General features: G+C 40.5%; 1 protein-coding gene across 5 annotated transcripts in view; it reads left to right on the plus strand.

The window, feature by feature from the left end:
• Nucleotides 1-17,718, plus strand: part of LOC133408302 (inositol 1,4,5-trisphosphate receptor type 1) — a 74,470-nt gene that overhangs the window by 17,563 nt on the left and 39,189 nt on the right. For 4 of the 5 annotated variants that reach the window (XR_009769287.1, XM_061687022.1, XM_061687024.1 and 1 more), the window contains exons 5-39: nt 331-417; nt 679-837; nt 2,198-2,296; nt 2,765-2,848; nt 3,424-3,570; nt 3,677-3,772; nt 4,169-4,213; nt 5,016-5,170; nt 5,828-5,927; nt 6,448-6,608; nt 6,695-6,836; nt 6,930-7,088; nt 7,604-7,776; nt 7,957-8,076; nt 8,524-8,718; nt 8,807-9,058; nt 9,159-9,300; nt 9,397-9,550; nt 9,646-9,836; nt 9,917-10,049; nt 10,124-10,178; nt 10,256-10,421; nt 10,522-10,695; nt 11,244-11,318; nt 11,429-11,566; nt 11,648-11,773; nt 11,866-12,066; nt 12,153-12,404; nt 12,496-12,621; nt 12,709-12,837; nt 14,423-14,543; nt 14,711-14,895; nt 14,962-15,110; nt 15,179-15,290; nt 16,733-16,768. Coding sequence is in view for 4 of the 5 variants with exons in the window: in XM_061687022.1 (XP_061543006.1) it covers nt 331-417; nt 679-837; nt 2,198-2,296; nt 2,765-2,848; nt 3,424-3,570; nt 3,677-3,772; nt 4,169-4,213; nt 5,016-5,170; nt 5,828-5,927; nt 6,448-6,608; nt 6,695-6,836; nt 6,930-7,088; nt 7,604-7,776; nt 7,957-8,076; nt 8,524-8,718; nt 8,807-9,058; nt 9,159-9,300; nt 9,397-9,550; nt 9,646-9,836; nt 9,917-10,049; nt 10,124-10,178; nt 10,256-10,421; nt 10,522-10,695; nt 11,244-11,318; nt 11,429-11,566; nt 11,648-11,773; nt 11,866-12,066; nt 12,153-12,404; nt 12,496-12,621; nt 12,709-12,837; nt 14,423-14,543; nt 14,711-14,895; nt 14,962-15,110; nt 15,179-15,290; nt 16,733-16,768 (4,839 nt within the window). In the remaining variant the exon portion in view is untranslated. The remainder of the gene's footprint in view (nt 1-330; nt 418-678; nt 838-2,197; nt 2,297-2,764; nt 2,849-3,423; nt 3,571-3,676; nt 3,773-4,168; nt 4,214-5,015; nt 5,171-5,827; nt 5,928-6,447; nt 6,609-6,694; nt 6,837-6,929; nt 7,089-7,603; nt 7,777-7,956; nt 8,077-8,523; nt 8,719-8,806; nt 9,059-9,158; nt 9,301-9,396; nt 9,551-9,645; nt 9,837-9,916; nt 10,050-10,123; nt 10,179-10,255; nt 10,422-10,521; nt 10,696-11,243; nt 11,319-11,428; nt 11,567-11,647; nt 11,774-11,865; nt 12,067-12,152; nt 12,405-12,495; nt 12,622-12,708; nt 12,838-14,422; nt 14,544-14,710; nt 14,896-14,961; nt 15,111-15,178; nt 15,291-16,732; nt 16,769-17,718) is intronic. The other variant, XM_061687025.1, reaches the window with a different exon arrangement.

Here is a 17,718-nt window from a genome sequence, read left to right on the forward strand (position 1 = left end):
CCTTTAACTTCAACTTTTCTTCCTCCACACTTTCCTTCCTACGCTTCAAGCTCTCATGCAATACCTTTTAAAGCAACTGGCTATCTGACCACTTTCTCATAAAAATTAACATTGAAATCTCTCCATTGTTACCATGGGTATTGATGGACAGACACCATTTTTGTCTCAGTGTGCATTTTTACTTTTTTTGGGTGCTTTATTGTTATTATTTAAACTGTCAAACTATTTATCATTACTTGTATTATTGCAAAATATTGCAGTAAATACCTGTGAGAGTGACCATCTGTGCTTCAAACCTGACCCCTCCCTTATCTGCCTTATGCCTCATAGCATGCAGCTGACCTGGAGAAGAAACAAAATGACTCAGAAAACAAAAAGCTGCTGGGTACAGTCATTCAGTACGGCAATGTTATTCAGGTTTGTCATAAGCGTCTGTCTTTAACTGGGACATGAAAACCGTCTCACTAATACCAATTGCAATTATTGGACTACTTATAATTACTAATCCAAGAAGACTAAAACCATTAAGATTTGGAATTCATTTGTGAAAGTGAAAGAAAAATAATCATTACTGTTTTCTTGTATCGCCTGAACATTCTAACAACCTTACCCCTTTGGAAGTCCCCCTACCTCCCCCCACACAAAAACCCAACACAATTATATCTTGTTTCCCCTTAGCTTCTCCACCTAAAGAGCAACAAATACCTGACAGTGAACAAGCGTTTGCCTGCCCTCTTGGAGAAGAACGCCATGAGGGTGATGCTGGACCCAGCAGGAAATGAAGGCTCCTGGTTCTACATCCAGCCCTTCTACAAGCTGCGCTCCATCGGGGACAGTGTGAGCAAGCACATACACACAGGGAAATGACTATATTCTGTTCTAGTTGAAGTTGAAGAGCTGACGGTCTACACATAAGATAGTAAAACCTTTTCAAAAAGCCTTTATGAGCCATTTCAGTCTGCAACAAAACCATCTCCCTTCTAATATTGTTAAGTCAGATGACAAATAGTAGCTGCATACTAACAGGTGAACACTGGCCACAGTGATCCCAATGTTTTATTTTGTGACAGTCCAGTGGAAGTCTTTTGATAACACGTTTGGCTCATAAATCGGTGCATCCCTAACATAAAAAGTACAATATGACGGCCAGATGTTCTGTTTCCTTTGCACAGTGAGATAAAGGAACAACTGACAAAAACTTGAATGAAAATGTTTGCTTCTATTATTCAAGTTGGAATTTTAAAACTAAGACACTGATATTGATTTTATTTGTATTTTGGAAATACTGCAAATGTACCATCGCTGCTTACGCTCAGTCCACCATTCCTCTTTAGCAGCAAACACTGGTATTTTTTAATTTTTTAAAAAGACTGCCTACAATATTGACTTTTAAAGAGTCTCATATCACATTATATATTTGCAGGTTTCCGAGTGCATTTCATAGCAACAAGTGATGCTATAGAGCATTCAGTAACATGATAACAGTAATTTGTGGAAAGGGCAAAATATTGACAATGACCGGTCAAAAAGAGAGTCTTGCATGCCAAATGATAGGGAAGCTGATTAATACTGAATGTCAAACTTAAATATAATATCTAATGTAAAACAAAACAAAAATCTCACAGAACAGCCTGTACACAATGACATCATACCAAGGAGACAAGCCAGAATAAATACTGCTAGTTTCTGGGGAATAAAATAGTTTTCCGAAAACTTTTTCAATAACATAAAATGCAATTTACATGTGTAAACCCAGACCCCCCCCACCCCTCCCCCACAATAAAGAAATATGTTTGTGTGAATATGACCTCAGTAGTAGTCCCCAATCAGATCGCACCTACTATATCCCTACCAGAAGCTCTGCCAGCCCACAGTAGGATTTTACCTGGTCACGAATCTCTTGTTGGCACTAGAATGGTGTTATTGGCCTGCACCCAGGCAATAAGTGATTCACATAAGCTCCTCCCAGACTCAGTTTAGCTATTACACGAGGCTTGATTATAAATCATCGCTGCATGCAGTAGTTGGCTTTTGAGTAATTTAAGTATGTAAAAAAAAATATATATATATAGTAAATGAAATCTACACCACTGTCATCCACAATCACTGCTATAGTGGTTAGGATAGCTGTTGGAAACAAGCGAGAGCTTTATTTTTTTCATGTTTTGCATTGGTGGTATTTTGTGTGTGATGACAGGTGGTGATTGGCGACAAAGTGGTCTTGAACCCGGTGAACGCTGGCCAGCCACTCCACGCCAGCACACACCAGCTCGTGGATAATCCAGGATGTAACGAGGTCTGGTGACGCTGATGCATCTCATCTCAAGCCTTTGGATTTGTCTGTGGGCGTGTTTGGCGGTGGACAATCTATTTTTAACGTGTTACTGCTGCTCGGTTACCAGCCATCTGATAGAAAAGCCACAATTCTGTAGTCACAATGTTGTGATTTTTCTCTTGCATTACTGCTGCATTTTAACTTCTATTCAAACTGAGATGTTTATTTATTGGAAGTTGTACTCATTATCTTCATGCCCGCAGGAACACAACTTCCTCTTTTTTTTATTTTCTTTGACGCTGTGCACTTTAAATTAATTGATCTCTTGGGAATCAAAAAAAGTTCCATGATCAATCTCTAAAAACATATGTTTCCTCCTTACTGCAGGTGATGATTAATCACTGTAAAATTCTAAGCTGCTCCTTTACCTGCGCATAGGTTTTAGTTTCCCCCTTCAGTGACAACAAGCTCCCATTTGTATTTTTTAAGGTGAATTCAGTCAACTGCAACACAAGCTGGAAGATCGTCCTGTTCATGAAATGGAGTGACAATCAGGAGATCATCTTAAAAGGGGTTCGTCTTAAAGTAGCACCTTGAAACATCCATCCATTCATCCATTTTCTGTACCGCTTATCCTCACTGGGGTCACGGGCACCTTGAAAGATGTTTAAAAAAAGTGTTTTTCTTTCGATATGTGGCTTTTATCACAGTCACAGTGTTATTTGGATCATACTCAAAGATCCTAACATAGGGCCAATTAATATTCCAACACTTTTAATCACTTTGTGCCATTTCTTTCATATAGATCATAGAAGAAGAAAAAACGCTCTACATGAGATTACTCTTTTATTTAATAGCACCCCTCAAATAATTATTTTTCATTCTCACTGTATGTGATACATAATATTCCTTGTCAGTCTATTCAAAGGTAATGTGTATGTTGTAGTAGTTTATAGTCATAGCCATACTTGCAATTGCTAGTATCAGTCCACATTGACTGAATGCAAGTCGGGCCCACAGTTTTTAATTCATCACAGCTTATGATGCATCTTGTGAGGTAACGGTACACCTAGTTCTCGAGTAATTACTGTTGAGCTGCAAAAAAATGAAAAAAATAAAATAAAATAAAGCCTTATGTTTCTGTCCAGGGCGATGTGGTACGCTTGTTTCATGCAGAGCAAGAAAAATTCCTCACTTGTGATGATCACAGAAAAAAACAGTATGTGTTTCTTCGCACGACTGGGCGGCAGTCAGCTACCTCAGCAACTAGCAGCAAAGCCCTATGGGAGATAGAGGTGAGGGGGCCAAAGTGATGGCGGGACCGTTCTTTACAATCCCCTTGGTGCATCACTGTTCAATAAATCCTATGCCTGTAACAGTTTAACTCTGTGTATACATCAGGTTGTACAACATGATCCCTGCCGAGGGGGGGCAGGCTACTGGAATAGTCTGTTCAGGTTTAAACACCTGGCCACTGGACATTACCTCGCTGCAGAGGTCAGTCCACCACAGAACAGTGTCATCTAATTCATTGGCTTTAGTTTGATATTGAGAAGTCAAACACCAGTAAAAGTACTGTGATAATAAACTGTATTGATTATGTTAGAGGGAATCGAAGGTCATTACATCATTATGAATTTTTTTATATTCAATGTGTACAAATATGTGTACGAAAGTAATGAATATTGTGTGTGTGTGTGTGTGTGTATATATATATATATATATATATATATATATATATATATGTTAAATTTATCTAAAGAGAAATTATTCACTGACTGGTAAAGAGTTTACACACAAAGGCAGTGTCTGTTTTTATTTTTATGATGCGTTCAAGCTGTCAAATCATTTTGAAACAATGCTGTAGTACCCCTGCGATCTGTGTATTTGCAGGTGAATCCAGAATATGAAGAGCAAGGTCTAGATTCCCGCGCCTCAGTAAGTCTGCCACACACCTCTCGTACGTGTTACATACTAAGTAGTTTCACTCCCAAAACAATAAGTATCTTATCCCAAAACAATAAGCATCTTAAAATTACGCTGGCCACCAATTCTATTGGTGGCCAGCAGATGGCAGTATCCACTGGTAATGCTCCCTCGCTGGTCTATATTTTGAGAGTAGTCTGGGTTTGTCTCTCACCGTACAGCATAACTGCCTCCATTGATGGGGTAAACAAATCAAGCGCATTTATTGTTGTTTGGGGGGGCTGCCTGAAACCTTTTTCTATTATTTCATTTTGTCGACAGGTGGGGGCTCGATTTTGGGGGGGCAGGGTACAGGGGAGGCCAAGGCCAGAACCGTCACTGACACACACACACACACACAGAGAGAGAGAGTTCTTTCATTTAACTACGTTTGCCTCTGATCTCAATAGATTATGCAAGTGTTCCTAATCTAAAACCCAAAAGTTGTGTATTAGTCTTATGCATAAATGAAACCTCAATGATTTAGAGAGGTTGTTTCTCATACGTTCTTGCAAACAACTCTGCTTATTGAAGTCGTCACACTGGGAAAATTACATTTTGTTTTAGTTAGGTATTTGTGTTGTGGTGTTGTCAGAACAATAATGCTTTTATCTCCTTTATTACATTTTCTGCTGCACTGCACACCCTCAATTCCAAGAAATTGCGTCACCGTAATACAGCAGCCAACTCTTTGACATCATTTCCCAAAAATGTGGAGTTCTGAGATTGCATTTCTTTATAATGCTGATAATTACTACATGGTTTCTGCTTCCAGCTGGATTTGGAGCAAGAGGCCTTACGGACCCGTTTGAGAAATGTTCAGGATAAAGTAATGTACACACTTGTATCCGTCCCTGATGGAAATGATATTTCTTCCATATTTGAGCTGGACCCGACCACGCTGAGAGGAGGAGACTCACTAGTACCCAGGTACTCTGAAGTGCTTTAAATTGACTGTACATAATGTGATTCATCGGAGCACAAAACTGCTGTGTTAGCATTAAGTAAAATCCGCTATGCTTCATGTGTAACCCAGTGGCCTGACCTTGTATCTCCATTGTGTTGCACAGCATATTTCTCAGTGCACATTGCTTTTGTATATATCCATCCATCCATCCATTTTCTGTACCGCTTATCCCCACTAGGGTCACGGGCGTGCTGCCCAGCTATCTTCGGGCGAGAGGCAGGGTACACCCCGAACTGGTCGCCAGCCAATCGCAGGGCACATATAAGCAAACAACCATTCACACTCACATTCACACCTATGGGCAATTTAGCGTCTTCAATCAACCTACCACGCATGTTTTTGGGATGTGGGAGGAAACCGGAGTACCCAGAGAAACCCCACACAGGCACGGAGAGAACATGCAAAGTCCACACAGGCGGAGCCGGGGATTGAACCCCGGTCCTCAGAACTGTGAGGCAGATGTGCTAACCAGTCGCCCACCGTACCGCCTGCTTTTGTTTATATTCATCTTATATTTCACTTGCCGTCAGACTCATCATACATTATTGCATGAGTGGCTTTAGTTATAGTGGGCAAATTATACACTAATAAATAAAAAAATAATACAAATGTAATTTCAGGAATTCCTATGTGCGGCTCAGACACCTGTGCACCAACACATGGGTTCACAGCACCAACCAACCCATTGACAAAGAGGAGGAAAAACCTGTCATGCTTCGTGTAAGTGTTTATTGTTAGAAACATTAAAAAAAAAAACATTGGTGCTCAACTGATGTGAAACACATTGGAATAATGTAAATTCTTTCTTTCCTGACCTACACTGGACAAAATTATTGGGATGCAAGAAAATTATTTCGAGGTCAACGGTCGGTCATGAGTGTTGGGTCGCAATCTCTGTTGTAGTTCATCCCAAAGGTGTTTGATGTGGTAGAAGTTGAGGCCCTCGAGTTCTTCCGCAACAAACTCATTCAAGCGTGTTTTTGACTAACCTTGCGTCATGTAGTGGGGCACAGTCATAATAGAACAGAAAAGGGCCTTCCCCAAACTGTTTCCACAAATTTTGAAGTGTAGAATTCCCCACCTTCAATTTGCGATCTGTTGACTGTTTCGTTAATTGATTATGAGTGTGTCTCGATAGTTTTGTCCATAGTCTACTGTTCATCGGCTCTTGTAACTGGACTAACATTTATGTATGTCTATGGTCTTCTATGGCATACCGTATACCTTTTGCTAATCACAGATTGGCACGTCTGCGCTGAAAGAGGACAAAGAGGCCTTTGCAATTGTGCCTGTCTCCCCAGCTGAAGTACGAGACCTTGACTTTGCCAACGATGCCAGTAAAGTGCTGGCCTCTATTGCTGGAAAGCTTGAAAAAGGCACCATCACACAGAATGAGAGAAGGTACAAAGTCCATGCTGAGTAAAAGATTAAAGCTTCCATTAGTTCTTCAAAATTGGATGTTTCTCTCTTTTTGAATGGACAACCAGAGCAGTTACAAAACTTCTAGAAGACCTGGTGTTCTTTGTTGTTGACATTCCCAACAATGGACAGGATGTTCTTGAGATTACGGTCAATAAACCAAATAGAGAAAGGCAGAAACTAATGAGAGAACAGAATATTCTCAAACAGGTACAACTTCAGCACTTTGTGCCGTGTAAATACTTGTCTGAGAGCAGCTTTATCAGGTCTAATAGACATGTTCAAATTCTTTCCTGGAGTCAGATCTTCAAGCTACTTCAGGCCCCCTTCACTGACAGTGGTGATGGCCCAATGCTGCGATTGGAGGAGCTTGCTGACCAGCGCCATGCCCCCTTCAGACACATCTGCCGCCTGTGTTACCGGGTTTTGCGTCACTCCCAACAGGACTACCGCAAGAACCAGGTACAGCATTTCTGGTCTAGCGGGCCTGTGTTCTAGATTTGTGAGTGACCTAGCGTAACCTTTACATGCAACCGCAGTGTTTGCTGACAAGTATTCTAGTAACTCGATAGTCTGGCCTTTTCTCTGTAGCAGCACTGATGCGATTAGTAAATTTAATTTCTGTGAATCGTTGATGTGAAATTGAGTGTGTCACGTTTAGATTTTTTTTTCCTCTTCAGTTTTCAAGGCTCTTTGGCAAATAATATTTTAATACAAATATCCCAAAAACATATTCAGCTGCTGATCATAGAAGTAGTAAAAATCATTCATTCTTTTTCTTTCCTTTTTTCTTTAATCAACATGAATCCATGGAGAATCTGAAATAGTAAACTTGCGTGGGCCTTGGATTTTTCTGCCGAATGTTTGACTTAAAGAAATCAAGAGATACCAAGTCTTTGATTTGCAAATCTTTGTATCGAACTTGACAAAATCAAGGGGTGAGTTTGCGTTCAATGTCTGCTTGTCTGCATCCACAGGAGTATATTGCCAAGCAATTTCGATTCATGCAGAAACAAATTGGCTATGATGTTCTGGCAGAAGACACTATCACAGCCCTCCTCCACAATAACCGCAAGTTACTAGAGAAACATATTACCGCCGCAGAGATTGACACGTTTGTCAGCCTGGTCCGCAAGAACCGTGAGCCCAGGTTGGTTAACGGGTCTGTGTGATGAACCAACAAGCACGAAAAGTGATTGATTTGATTGTAATCCGTTTTCATTGAGATATTTTTTATCTAAAAGTTTGCAGATATTTATTTCATTTTTTTTTTTTTTAGGAGTAATGATTTATGTTGCTTATTTTTGTTTGTCGTGTGTTTTGTGTCCAGGTTCTTGGACTACTTGTCGGACTTATGTGTGTCCATGAATAAGTCCATTCCTGTAACACAGGAACTGATATGCAATGCTGTGCTGGATCCAGCTAACGCAGACATCCTAATTGAAACTAAGTGCGTGCTCCCTCCTCTAAAAGGGAGGCCAAACAAGCCATTTGTTGACAACACTTCAGACACATGGAATATTTCAGTTCAAGAATGATTAGAATATAGTATATAATATGAGAATTATTAAGCTATATTGATATGCAATTAAAAAAGGCAAAACTGTATGCCAGAACAGATGTGCATAGTAAAACCGTCTAAATGTGAATGTAATTTAGCAGTATGGATGAAAGAAATCCCAGTTTACCAATAAAGTGATAATTGTTTTGTTTCAGACGATGAATGTTAATGTTTTCAATGTATTTTAGAAATACTGTAATAATACTGATTTGTCACTATAATCGTGACGTGAGGTTTTCATAGCTTTTAATCACTAGTTGTCAGCCAGTGGATCTTGATAATTTTCTCCGAAATATATATTTTATTTACCTTCTTCTCCACACTTTTCTGCTGCAGACTAGTTCTGTCGAGATTTGAGATTGAAGGGGAAGCGCTTGGCGATAACTCTGAGGAGTCAGAGGAAGATGAGGAGGAGGTGTGGTTGTTCTGGAAGGACAGCAATAAAGAGATCCGCAGTAAAAGCATCAGGGAGTTGGCCCAGGATGCCAAGGAGGGGCAAAAGGAGGACCGGGAGGTCATCAGTTACTATAGGTAGTTATTGGCCTCCCCCCCAAAGATCTCCTTTTGAGGTTCATTGCATGGTAATCATTATTGTTCTTGAATGTTTGTCCTTTTGTAGGTACCAGCTAAACCTGTTTGCCAGGATGTGTTTGGACAGGCAGTACCTGGCGATTAACAAGATCTCTGGACAGCTGGATGTAGACCTGATCTTGCGATGCATGTCGGATGAAGACTTACCTTACGATCTGCGAGCCTCGTTTTGCCGCATGATGCTGCACATGCATGTAGACCGTGATCCCCAGGAGCAGGTTACGCCTGTCAAATACGCACGACTATGGTCTGAAATCCCATCTGAAATTGCCATTGACGAGTGAGTAAATAGTCTAAAAAAATATATATATTATTATTAATAATGCGCACATTGTCATGATTTAGTTTGTATTCATCCTTTTAATATGATCTCTCCGTAGTTATGACAATGACGGAACATCTAAGGATGAAATTAAGGAACGGTTCTCACAGACCATGGAGTTTGTTGAGAACTACCTGAGAGATGTGGTTTGTCAGAGCTTTCCTTTTGCAGATAAAGAAAAGAATAAGCTCACCTTTGAGGTTAGTTTCACCAATTAGGCGTATAAAACGGTCACAATCATGGCACACATTTTGGTAAGTAAAGAAAATTATCCATTCCTGTTTCTTCTTTTTTAGGTGGTAAATTTGTCTAGGAATCTGATTTATTTTGGCTTTTACAACTTCTGTGACTTACTAAGACTCACCAAGATCCTGCTAGCTATTCTAGACTGTGTCCATGTGAACACAATTTTCCCATTCAACAAGCTAGAAAAGGGAGATGAGAGCAAAGGTATGAGCAGCCGGAATGGGTGGGAGGGCAAAATAATTAACTGGAGAAAAGGTTTTGGTCCCCCCCCCTTTTGATATACGTGTATGTTCTTCTAGGCAGTAATGTGATACGGTCCATTCATGGCGTTGGGGAGCTGATGTCTCAAGTTGTCCTTAGAGGTGGCGGCTTCCTACCCACAACATCGAACAGCAGCTCCAATGGAAGCACGGTCAAGTCTCAGACTGAACCAGAGAAACAGGATATTTTGGTCATGGATACCAAGCTGAAGATCATTGAGATCCTGCAGGTACATGAGAAGCATTGGAAATGACATCCATAAATAAATGTAACCCGTACCACGCATTCATTTCCTGCTGTTCTACACAGTTCATATTAAATGTCCGCCTGGACTATAGGATCTCCTGTCTGCTGTCCATATTTAAGAGGGAGTTTGATGAGAGCAACTCCCAAAGTGAATTATCGGTAACTGGAACAGTTGAAGGTCCAAACAATATGCCAGGTGAGATGAATGTTTTGCTTCATCACATGTCAAAATGTATATATCCAATGACTTTGACAGTCGTACCATTTTAGGAGCATTGGATTTTGAACACATTGAAGAGCAGGCAGAAGGGATATTTGGTGGAAGGTAATCACACTTTGAATATAGCGGTCACAAATCAAAGCAAGATATCTAATTTCAATCTATATGATCTGCGCGGCCAGTGACGAGAACACCCCCTTGGATCTGGACGATCATGGTGGACGGACTTTCCTTAGAGTCCTTCTACACTTGACCATGCACGACTATCCACCTCTGGTGTCCAGGGCCCTCCAACTGCTGTTCCGGCACTTCAGTCAAAGGCAGGAGGTTCTTCAGGCTTTTAAGCAGGTATTGTCCCACATTATAAAAAAAGATAACAACTGTCAGTGTAGATCAGTTTGTTTGCTCTTTATCACGTAATGGATCCTTTCCTTGTATATGTCACAAGGTCCAGCTGCTAGTCACCAGCCAAGACGTGGAGAATTACAAGCAAATTAAGTATGACCTGGACCAGCTGCGCTCCATCGTGGAAAAGTCTGAGCTCTGGGTATACAAAAGGCAGGGTCCAGACGAGGTCTTGGATACAGGAGAGGGGCTGTCCACGGAATCAGTGCATAAAAAGGTACCAACAAATACACAAAATACACCGGTAGACACTGTTTTGAGTAAGGCATCTACTAAAACCATGCTATAATGAAATACAAGTAAGCATGTTTTCCCCGCACTGACGGTTGCCGAGTTCAAGTGAGGGCATGAATTTAAAAAAAAAACAAAAAAAAAAAGTTTTTTAAATAAACTCAAGGAAACAAAACAAATTCTCCTTTTTGTACAAAAATATACTGTAAAATACCTAAGAAAAACTTAATTCCTTTCTGTCAATTACGAAAGGAGAGAAGCAACTGAATACTGTCATGACCATGTATTTCATCCAAAACCTGTTCGGAATGATCTATTTACGAAAGAACACTGTGGCTCTCAGTCTGGTCGTTTATGTCAGCCTTTGACTATTTAACAATGACGCCACATGTTGAGAGTGTCATATATGTGCAACCTTCATGTGTCCACAACTGTACTGTAGTTGTCAAAAGATCACATATGATACTGATGCTATCTTTAAATAACCCACTTGGGCCTTGTTCTTTTGTGCGCAATCAATTGTGTTTCCCATAGGGGGATTCTGGAGGTACTGAAAAACCAAACAAACCAGAGAGCACCAGCAGTTACAACTACAGGGTGGTAAAAGAGGTAACCATCATTCATGGAGTATGGTTACCAACCATATCGATGTTTTTTTGTTTTTTAAAAAACAAAAACAAAACATTGATCACTTCTTCATATGTTCTCTCCTCCATCAGATCCTCCTACGCCTCTGCAGGCTTTGTGTCCAGGAGGGTCAGTCAGGTAGGAAGAGCAGGAAGCAACAGCAGAGGTTACTGCGGAACATGGGGGCTCATGCTGTTGTCCTTGAACTACTACAGATCCCGTATGAGAAGGTGTCTGTGACCTTCTTAGTAACCTAGTAATTCTTTTGGTAGTCTGAATGAACGAACTAAAGATTTTTTTTTTCAATTCAGGGTGAAGATTTACGCATGCAGGATATCATGAGGTTAGCTCATCAGTTCCTACAAAACTTCTGTGCAGGGAACCAGCAGAACCAAGCGCTGCTTCACAAGCACATTAATCTCTTCCTCAACCCTGGGGTGAGAGATCGCTCTGTTAGTGGCAAATCCCAGTGTTAAAAGTCACACAGGCAAAATTTTTTTTTTTTCCTCGTGCTACTCATGTTTTTCAGATTTTGGAAGCCATCACCATGCAGCATATTTTCATGAACAACTTCCAGCTGTGCAGTGAGATCAATGAGCGTGTGGTTCAGCACTTTGTTCACTGCATTGAGACACATGGGCGCAATGTCCAGTACCTCCAATTTCTGCAGACTATCGTCAAAGCAGAGAATAAGTTCATCAAAAAGTGTCAGGACATCGTCATGGCCGAGGTGTTCTGTTTGCACGTGTTAGCATCTGTTTCATGGGTAATGTTTTTTTTCCTCATGCAAATCTGTGTTTATGTGCCGTCACACAGCTGGTGAATGCGGGCGAAGACGTTTTGGTCTTCTATAATGATCGCGCCTCGTTTCAAACTCTGGTACAGATGATGAGATCAGAGCGGGATCGTATGGATGAGAACAGTCCACTTATGTACCACATTCACCTGGTGGAGCTTTTGGCCGTCTGCACAGAGGGTAAGAACGTCTACACAGAGATCAAATGTAACTCTCTGCTACCACTGGATGACATTGTGCGAGTGGTGACCAATGAGGATTGCATACCAGAGGTGAGATGAACTTCAGACACGTAGACACGTATTTTGTCCCGTAGATTATTATGTTAAAAATGTCAGTTTCGCACGTGTTACACTCTTCTAGGTCAAAATTGCTTATATCAACTTTCTAAACCACTGTTATGTGGACACTGAGGTTGAAATGAAGGAAATCTACACCTCCAACCACATGTGGAAACTCTTTGAGAACTTCCTGGTTGACATTTGCAGAGTAAGCAACATCTGGCAGCTCAAATGTAGTGATTCACTTGATCGGGAAATCAGTTGTAAGTAATATGAGCACTTTTTTGGATTGCAGGTTTGCAATAATACCAGCGATCGCAAGCATGCAGACACCATCCTGGAGCGTTATGTGACCGAGACTGTCATGAACATTGTGACCACTTTTTTCAGCTCGCCTTTTTCTGACCAGAGCACTACCTTGCAGGTATGAAATCAAGCCAAAAAAAAACTGTAACATGAACTACAATCCATAAATGTTTCCATGTACATGTATTCACATGTATATGAACAAATAATGCAATCTAATGAGACCCAATAGAAGAGCTGTTTGCGGAAAAAAATCTTTACAAAAGTAATAATGCTCAGTTTTATATAGTATTAATTTAGCAATAGGGTCATTGTTTTTGATACTATAGCTGTATTTTGCGATGGTATAGATCGGGGGTCACAAACATGGTGCCTGCGGGTACCGTGCAAGGATCACTTGAGAAGCCTGCGGGCCTGTTCTAAAACTAGCTCATTGGTGAGGTGTGTCAATTTTTATTTATTTTTTTATTTTTTCATGCGGCGCTGGGGAAGCCCGTGAACCTGAATGCTAACTTAACTTTCAGGAAGGGCTTTTGAGTTTTGAGTTTTGACACAGGCAATTTTGATTCGCCAGTGTGGCGAACGTGGGCAATATTCGCTTCTCCAGATCCTGTTTCAATTAGCCATTAGCGAGATGGCGAACGGGCAGTGCGAACCCTGTTAATCTATAGGAACCTTACGCATTTTGTAGGTAATTGATTAATATATTGAATTAATATATTTGGAACAGCTGTGTAGCATATTATCACTGTTGGGCGGAAACCTCATATGTCCAAATTTGGTCAAGTTCATTTTTTCACAAATTGATACCATACTATACAAATAATGGACTAATCTAAAGTGTTGAAAATGGCTTGCTCTCTTTGACGATGCATTTTGAATTGCTCCAAAAACTTTTTTCCCGATGCCAGCGATATATATGACAGAACTTGTTTCTTGTTTAATTTCTTTCCTACTTGTACTCTCTGCCACAGGCTTCTTTATTGGGGAAAATATTCCAGATATTTGTTTGATGTTGTATGGGTGGAGCGGTCGTACAGTAAGGTGATGAAAGATTGTAAATTACAGGTTTAAAGATTTAAAGGCCTTTTACTGTGCATGGGCGTTGAGGGGGTTTGGGCAAGTGTTTGCTCAGGAATTCTTATCAGGGCCTTGTGGAATTATAGCAAATTGCCACTACAATAATTGAATATTTGGTTGTACAATACTTTTACAAGCGTCATGTGGTCACTTGAAAGGTGCTGTCTAAATATAATATATAATAATAATTTTCTTAATTATTATGTAGCAGCATTGTAGTTTGTGGTTAGCATCTCTACCTCACAGTTCTAAGGTGGAGGGTTCTTCTGTGTGGAGTTTGCATGTTCGCCCCGTGCTTGCGTGGGCTTCCACTGAGTACTCCGGCTTCCTCCCTCATCCCATAAACTTGGATATTAGGCTAATTGAACACTCTTAAATTTTCCTTAGGTCTGAATGTGACTGTGGGTGCTTCTTTGTTTGTAAGTGCCCTCTGTTTGACTGGTGACCTGTCTATGTTGTACCCTGCCTTTAACCCAAACTCAGCGGGGACAGGCTCCAGCTCACCCACAACCCTAATGTGGACAAGCACTATAATTGCTGCATGGATTGCCATTATTAATAATCATTATTGAGGATGAAGAAATGAATTGCTCCCCAATACAGCTTTTTTTTTCTATTCTCAGACCAGACAGCCAGTCTTTGTGCAGCTGTTGCAGGCGGTGTTCAGGGTCTACCACTGCAACTGGTTGTTCCCTGTCCAGAAAGGCTCTGTGGAGAATTGTATCAAAGTCCTGTCAGATGTTGGTAAGCTGAACGCCCATCCTAAAAATGTAATTACTGTCACTAAAAACCATTCACTCACATTCACTTAGTGCAGCCACCTGCACGGAGGACATAGATATTAGCTCGTTAACCATGATGCTTTGCACTGAGCCATCTTTTGCATTTGTGCATCTATGCGTCCCTGCCAGCCAAAGGTAGAGCCATCGCCATTCCCGTGGACCTTGACAACCAAGTGAACAACCTGTTTGTGAAATGCAACAACATTGTTCAGAAAACGGCAATGAGCTGGAGACTGTCTGCTCGTAACGCCGCCCGTAGAGACTCTGTGGTGACAGCATCACGCGACTACAGGAATATCATTGAACGGCTGCAGGTACAGTGTGTGTATGTCAGTTGAACCGATTCAAGCATGTGCTAACAGTGTTTCTGTGGGATAAAGGACATTGTGTCAGCACTGGAGGACCGTCTGCGTCCGTTGGTCCAGGCCGAGTTGTCTGTACTTGTGGATGTGCTGCATCGGCCAGAGCTGCTTTTCCCTGAAAACACTGACTCACGCAAGAAGTGTGAGAGCGGAGGTTTCATATGCAAGTAAGACATATTAACATGTATTAATTTTGATTGTGGTAGAAATATAAGATGTTAATTAACTTGTGTAGGCTGATCAAACACACCAAGCAACTGCTGGAGGAAAATGAGGAGAGACTCTGCATCAAAGTTCTACAAACACTTCGAGAGATGATGACTAAAGACCGTGGGTATGGAGAGAAGGTAGGAGATATACGGCACACTCACCGAATACTCCATTCTGTACTCCCTCAGTCATATCAAGAATTATGATAATGCAGAGTTTTGATTGACATGTTTAAAAACTGTCAGTAGTCTTTTACATATTTTTATATATTGCAATGTGGTTCTACACTAAAGAAATCCTATAAATTGTGAAGCATCCTTGTTATGGTTGTTGTTTGTTCATCCGTTTATAGTTAGCAGGCTACTGTACTTTGTGATTTAGAAAAAATTATGAACATGAAAATATGGGTGGTGCAATAAGATTCAGGAGGCTCCACTGTTCGATTTTTCATATTGACTGAAAAGTGTGCCTTTATCCAGATCCTCACCAAAAATAATTCGTTTTGTTGAAATATATATATATATATATATATATATATATATATATGTATATTGATAGCAGTCCGTCCTTTTCATTTTTGGTTCACTACTGTAATTTCTTGAGTATAATGGGCATTTTTTTCCACAAAGAAATTGTCAAAAGTCAATAGTTAGCATTATACATAGGAATAGGGGAAAATTAAAACAACTTTCACATTTTATAAATGTATGCCCCCATCTAGAGGTTATGAAAAAGCTGTACACTTTCATTCCTATGTCACCGCCACCTAGAGGTTATGCGAAAGGTGTACACTTTCATTTTAATATTCCGCCACCTAGAGGCTATGAAAAAAGTGTAGCCTACACTTTTCATTCCAATATTACAGGGGTACGTATGACTGCATATACTGTATGTACAGTTGTGCTTATAAGTTTACATACCCTGGCAGAGTTTGTGAAAAGCTATATATATATATATATATATATATATATATATAATATAATATTTAGGTCAACCTTTGGGGTGCGCATTATACAGGAGAAATTACGGTATTTCTAAATGACTGCTGTGAAAAATGTAAGTAAAGCAGTAATGCTAGAGGTGGCCTAAAACCTCTGCAGAGTGCTATTTATTAAGAAGCTGTTGCACAGAAATGGAAGATTTTGGGACAAAAACAAATCTTTTTAACCAGACTACTCTAGATCTAGAATTTTCCAACATGAAAAAAGTACTGTGAAGAATGTATTTAGTTTCAATGGATGACAGGATGTTTCTACAAGGCATATACTGTGTTCCAAAATATTGTGTATTCCTGAATCTAACAATAGAATTATTACCTCTATTTTATATTGCTTTATTTATCTTTATTTATTGCTTTATTTATCTTTCAATCTTTGTCACATATGAGGACTTTCTCAGCCAAATGAGACAAATTTAATCAGCGGGTAACACACGTTCACAAATACTCCTTTATGAGCCAATGAATTGGAGGAGTGTGTCCACATGACTCACTTAACTAACATGTCACGCTTTGTTGTTGACCTCTGCTTGAGCTTCCTGGCCTGTTATCTAACCCCACAAACCTTTTGCTCTCTTTCAGCTCAGGGCCTTTGATGATGAGATGGATATGCCTAAGGTTATTTCTTTTTTACTCCATTTGTGTCATTTGTTCTTGTAGCTTCTGTTACATCGGTAGTGACTGTAGCTTCACCTTAGGCTGTATGCTGTAGTTAGTCTGGGTTCAGCGAAGAGCACCAATGAAGTAACTGTCGGGAAATGGTCAACTGAGATGAAGCAGAGAGGCAAGGAGAGAATGAGAGGTGTCTTTGTTGTGGATGGCAAGTGATGTTTTGTGAGCTTGTTGCGGGGGTTTATCTGCCAGAGCATTGCCAACACCATCACATTAGCATCACTGTAAACACTCGTTTTATGGTCCTGCTGCTACTGTCACGCAAACAGACACATTTAGGCCATTGCATTCAGGCATTCGGAAAATGCATCATCAAATGGGTACAAAATATGATCAAGCAAAGTAACAGACAAACAAAGCAGTACTACTGCATATTTTAGAGAAACAGTTCTAAATGGCGTATCTGTCGTACCATGTCCTATTAAAACTTGGTTTTAAAATAAGATAGTGACAATAGTAAAGCAATAAAAGCCATAGTGCTTCAATGCCTTGCCTCTCTTTTCATCAAGGGGTTTGTTTTCTCTTGCCGGTGTTCCACCATGTGTAGGGTGTTTCCCCTTGTATGTCCTCTCAGTGCCGATAGGGGACACTATCACCGTGTGTGTGTGTGTGTGTGTGTGCGTGTGCGTGTGCGTGTGCATGCCATATGCATGTATTAATGAGTTGTGCGGAGCTGTGACGACAGTAGCAGTCATTGAGGCTGTGTCCTAGTTTCACTGCCTGCAAACTGCACGATTCCTGGGCTCCTTCCAACTCTGGGCTGAGGTTACATAAGAACCTGGCTCTTTTTTTTTTTTTTTTTTTTTTTCCCCCCTCGCTCTTTCCTGGAACTCAGCCCCTCCGCTGCTGTGTGACCTTCAGCTGTAATTGTAGAGGATAAAAGTGCGCAGGAGCCA

The sequence above is a fragment of the Phycodurus eques genome, chromosome 10 (assembly GCF_024500275.1).
Source record: "Phycodurus eques isolate BA_2022a chromosome 10, UOR_Pequ_1.1, whole genome shotgun sequence".
In the NCBI taxonomy this organism is placed as follows: domain Eukaryota; kingdom Metazoa; phylum Chordata; class Actinopteri; order Syngnathiformes; family Syngnathidae; genus Phycodurus; species Phycodurus eques.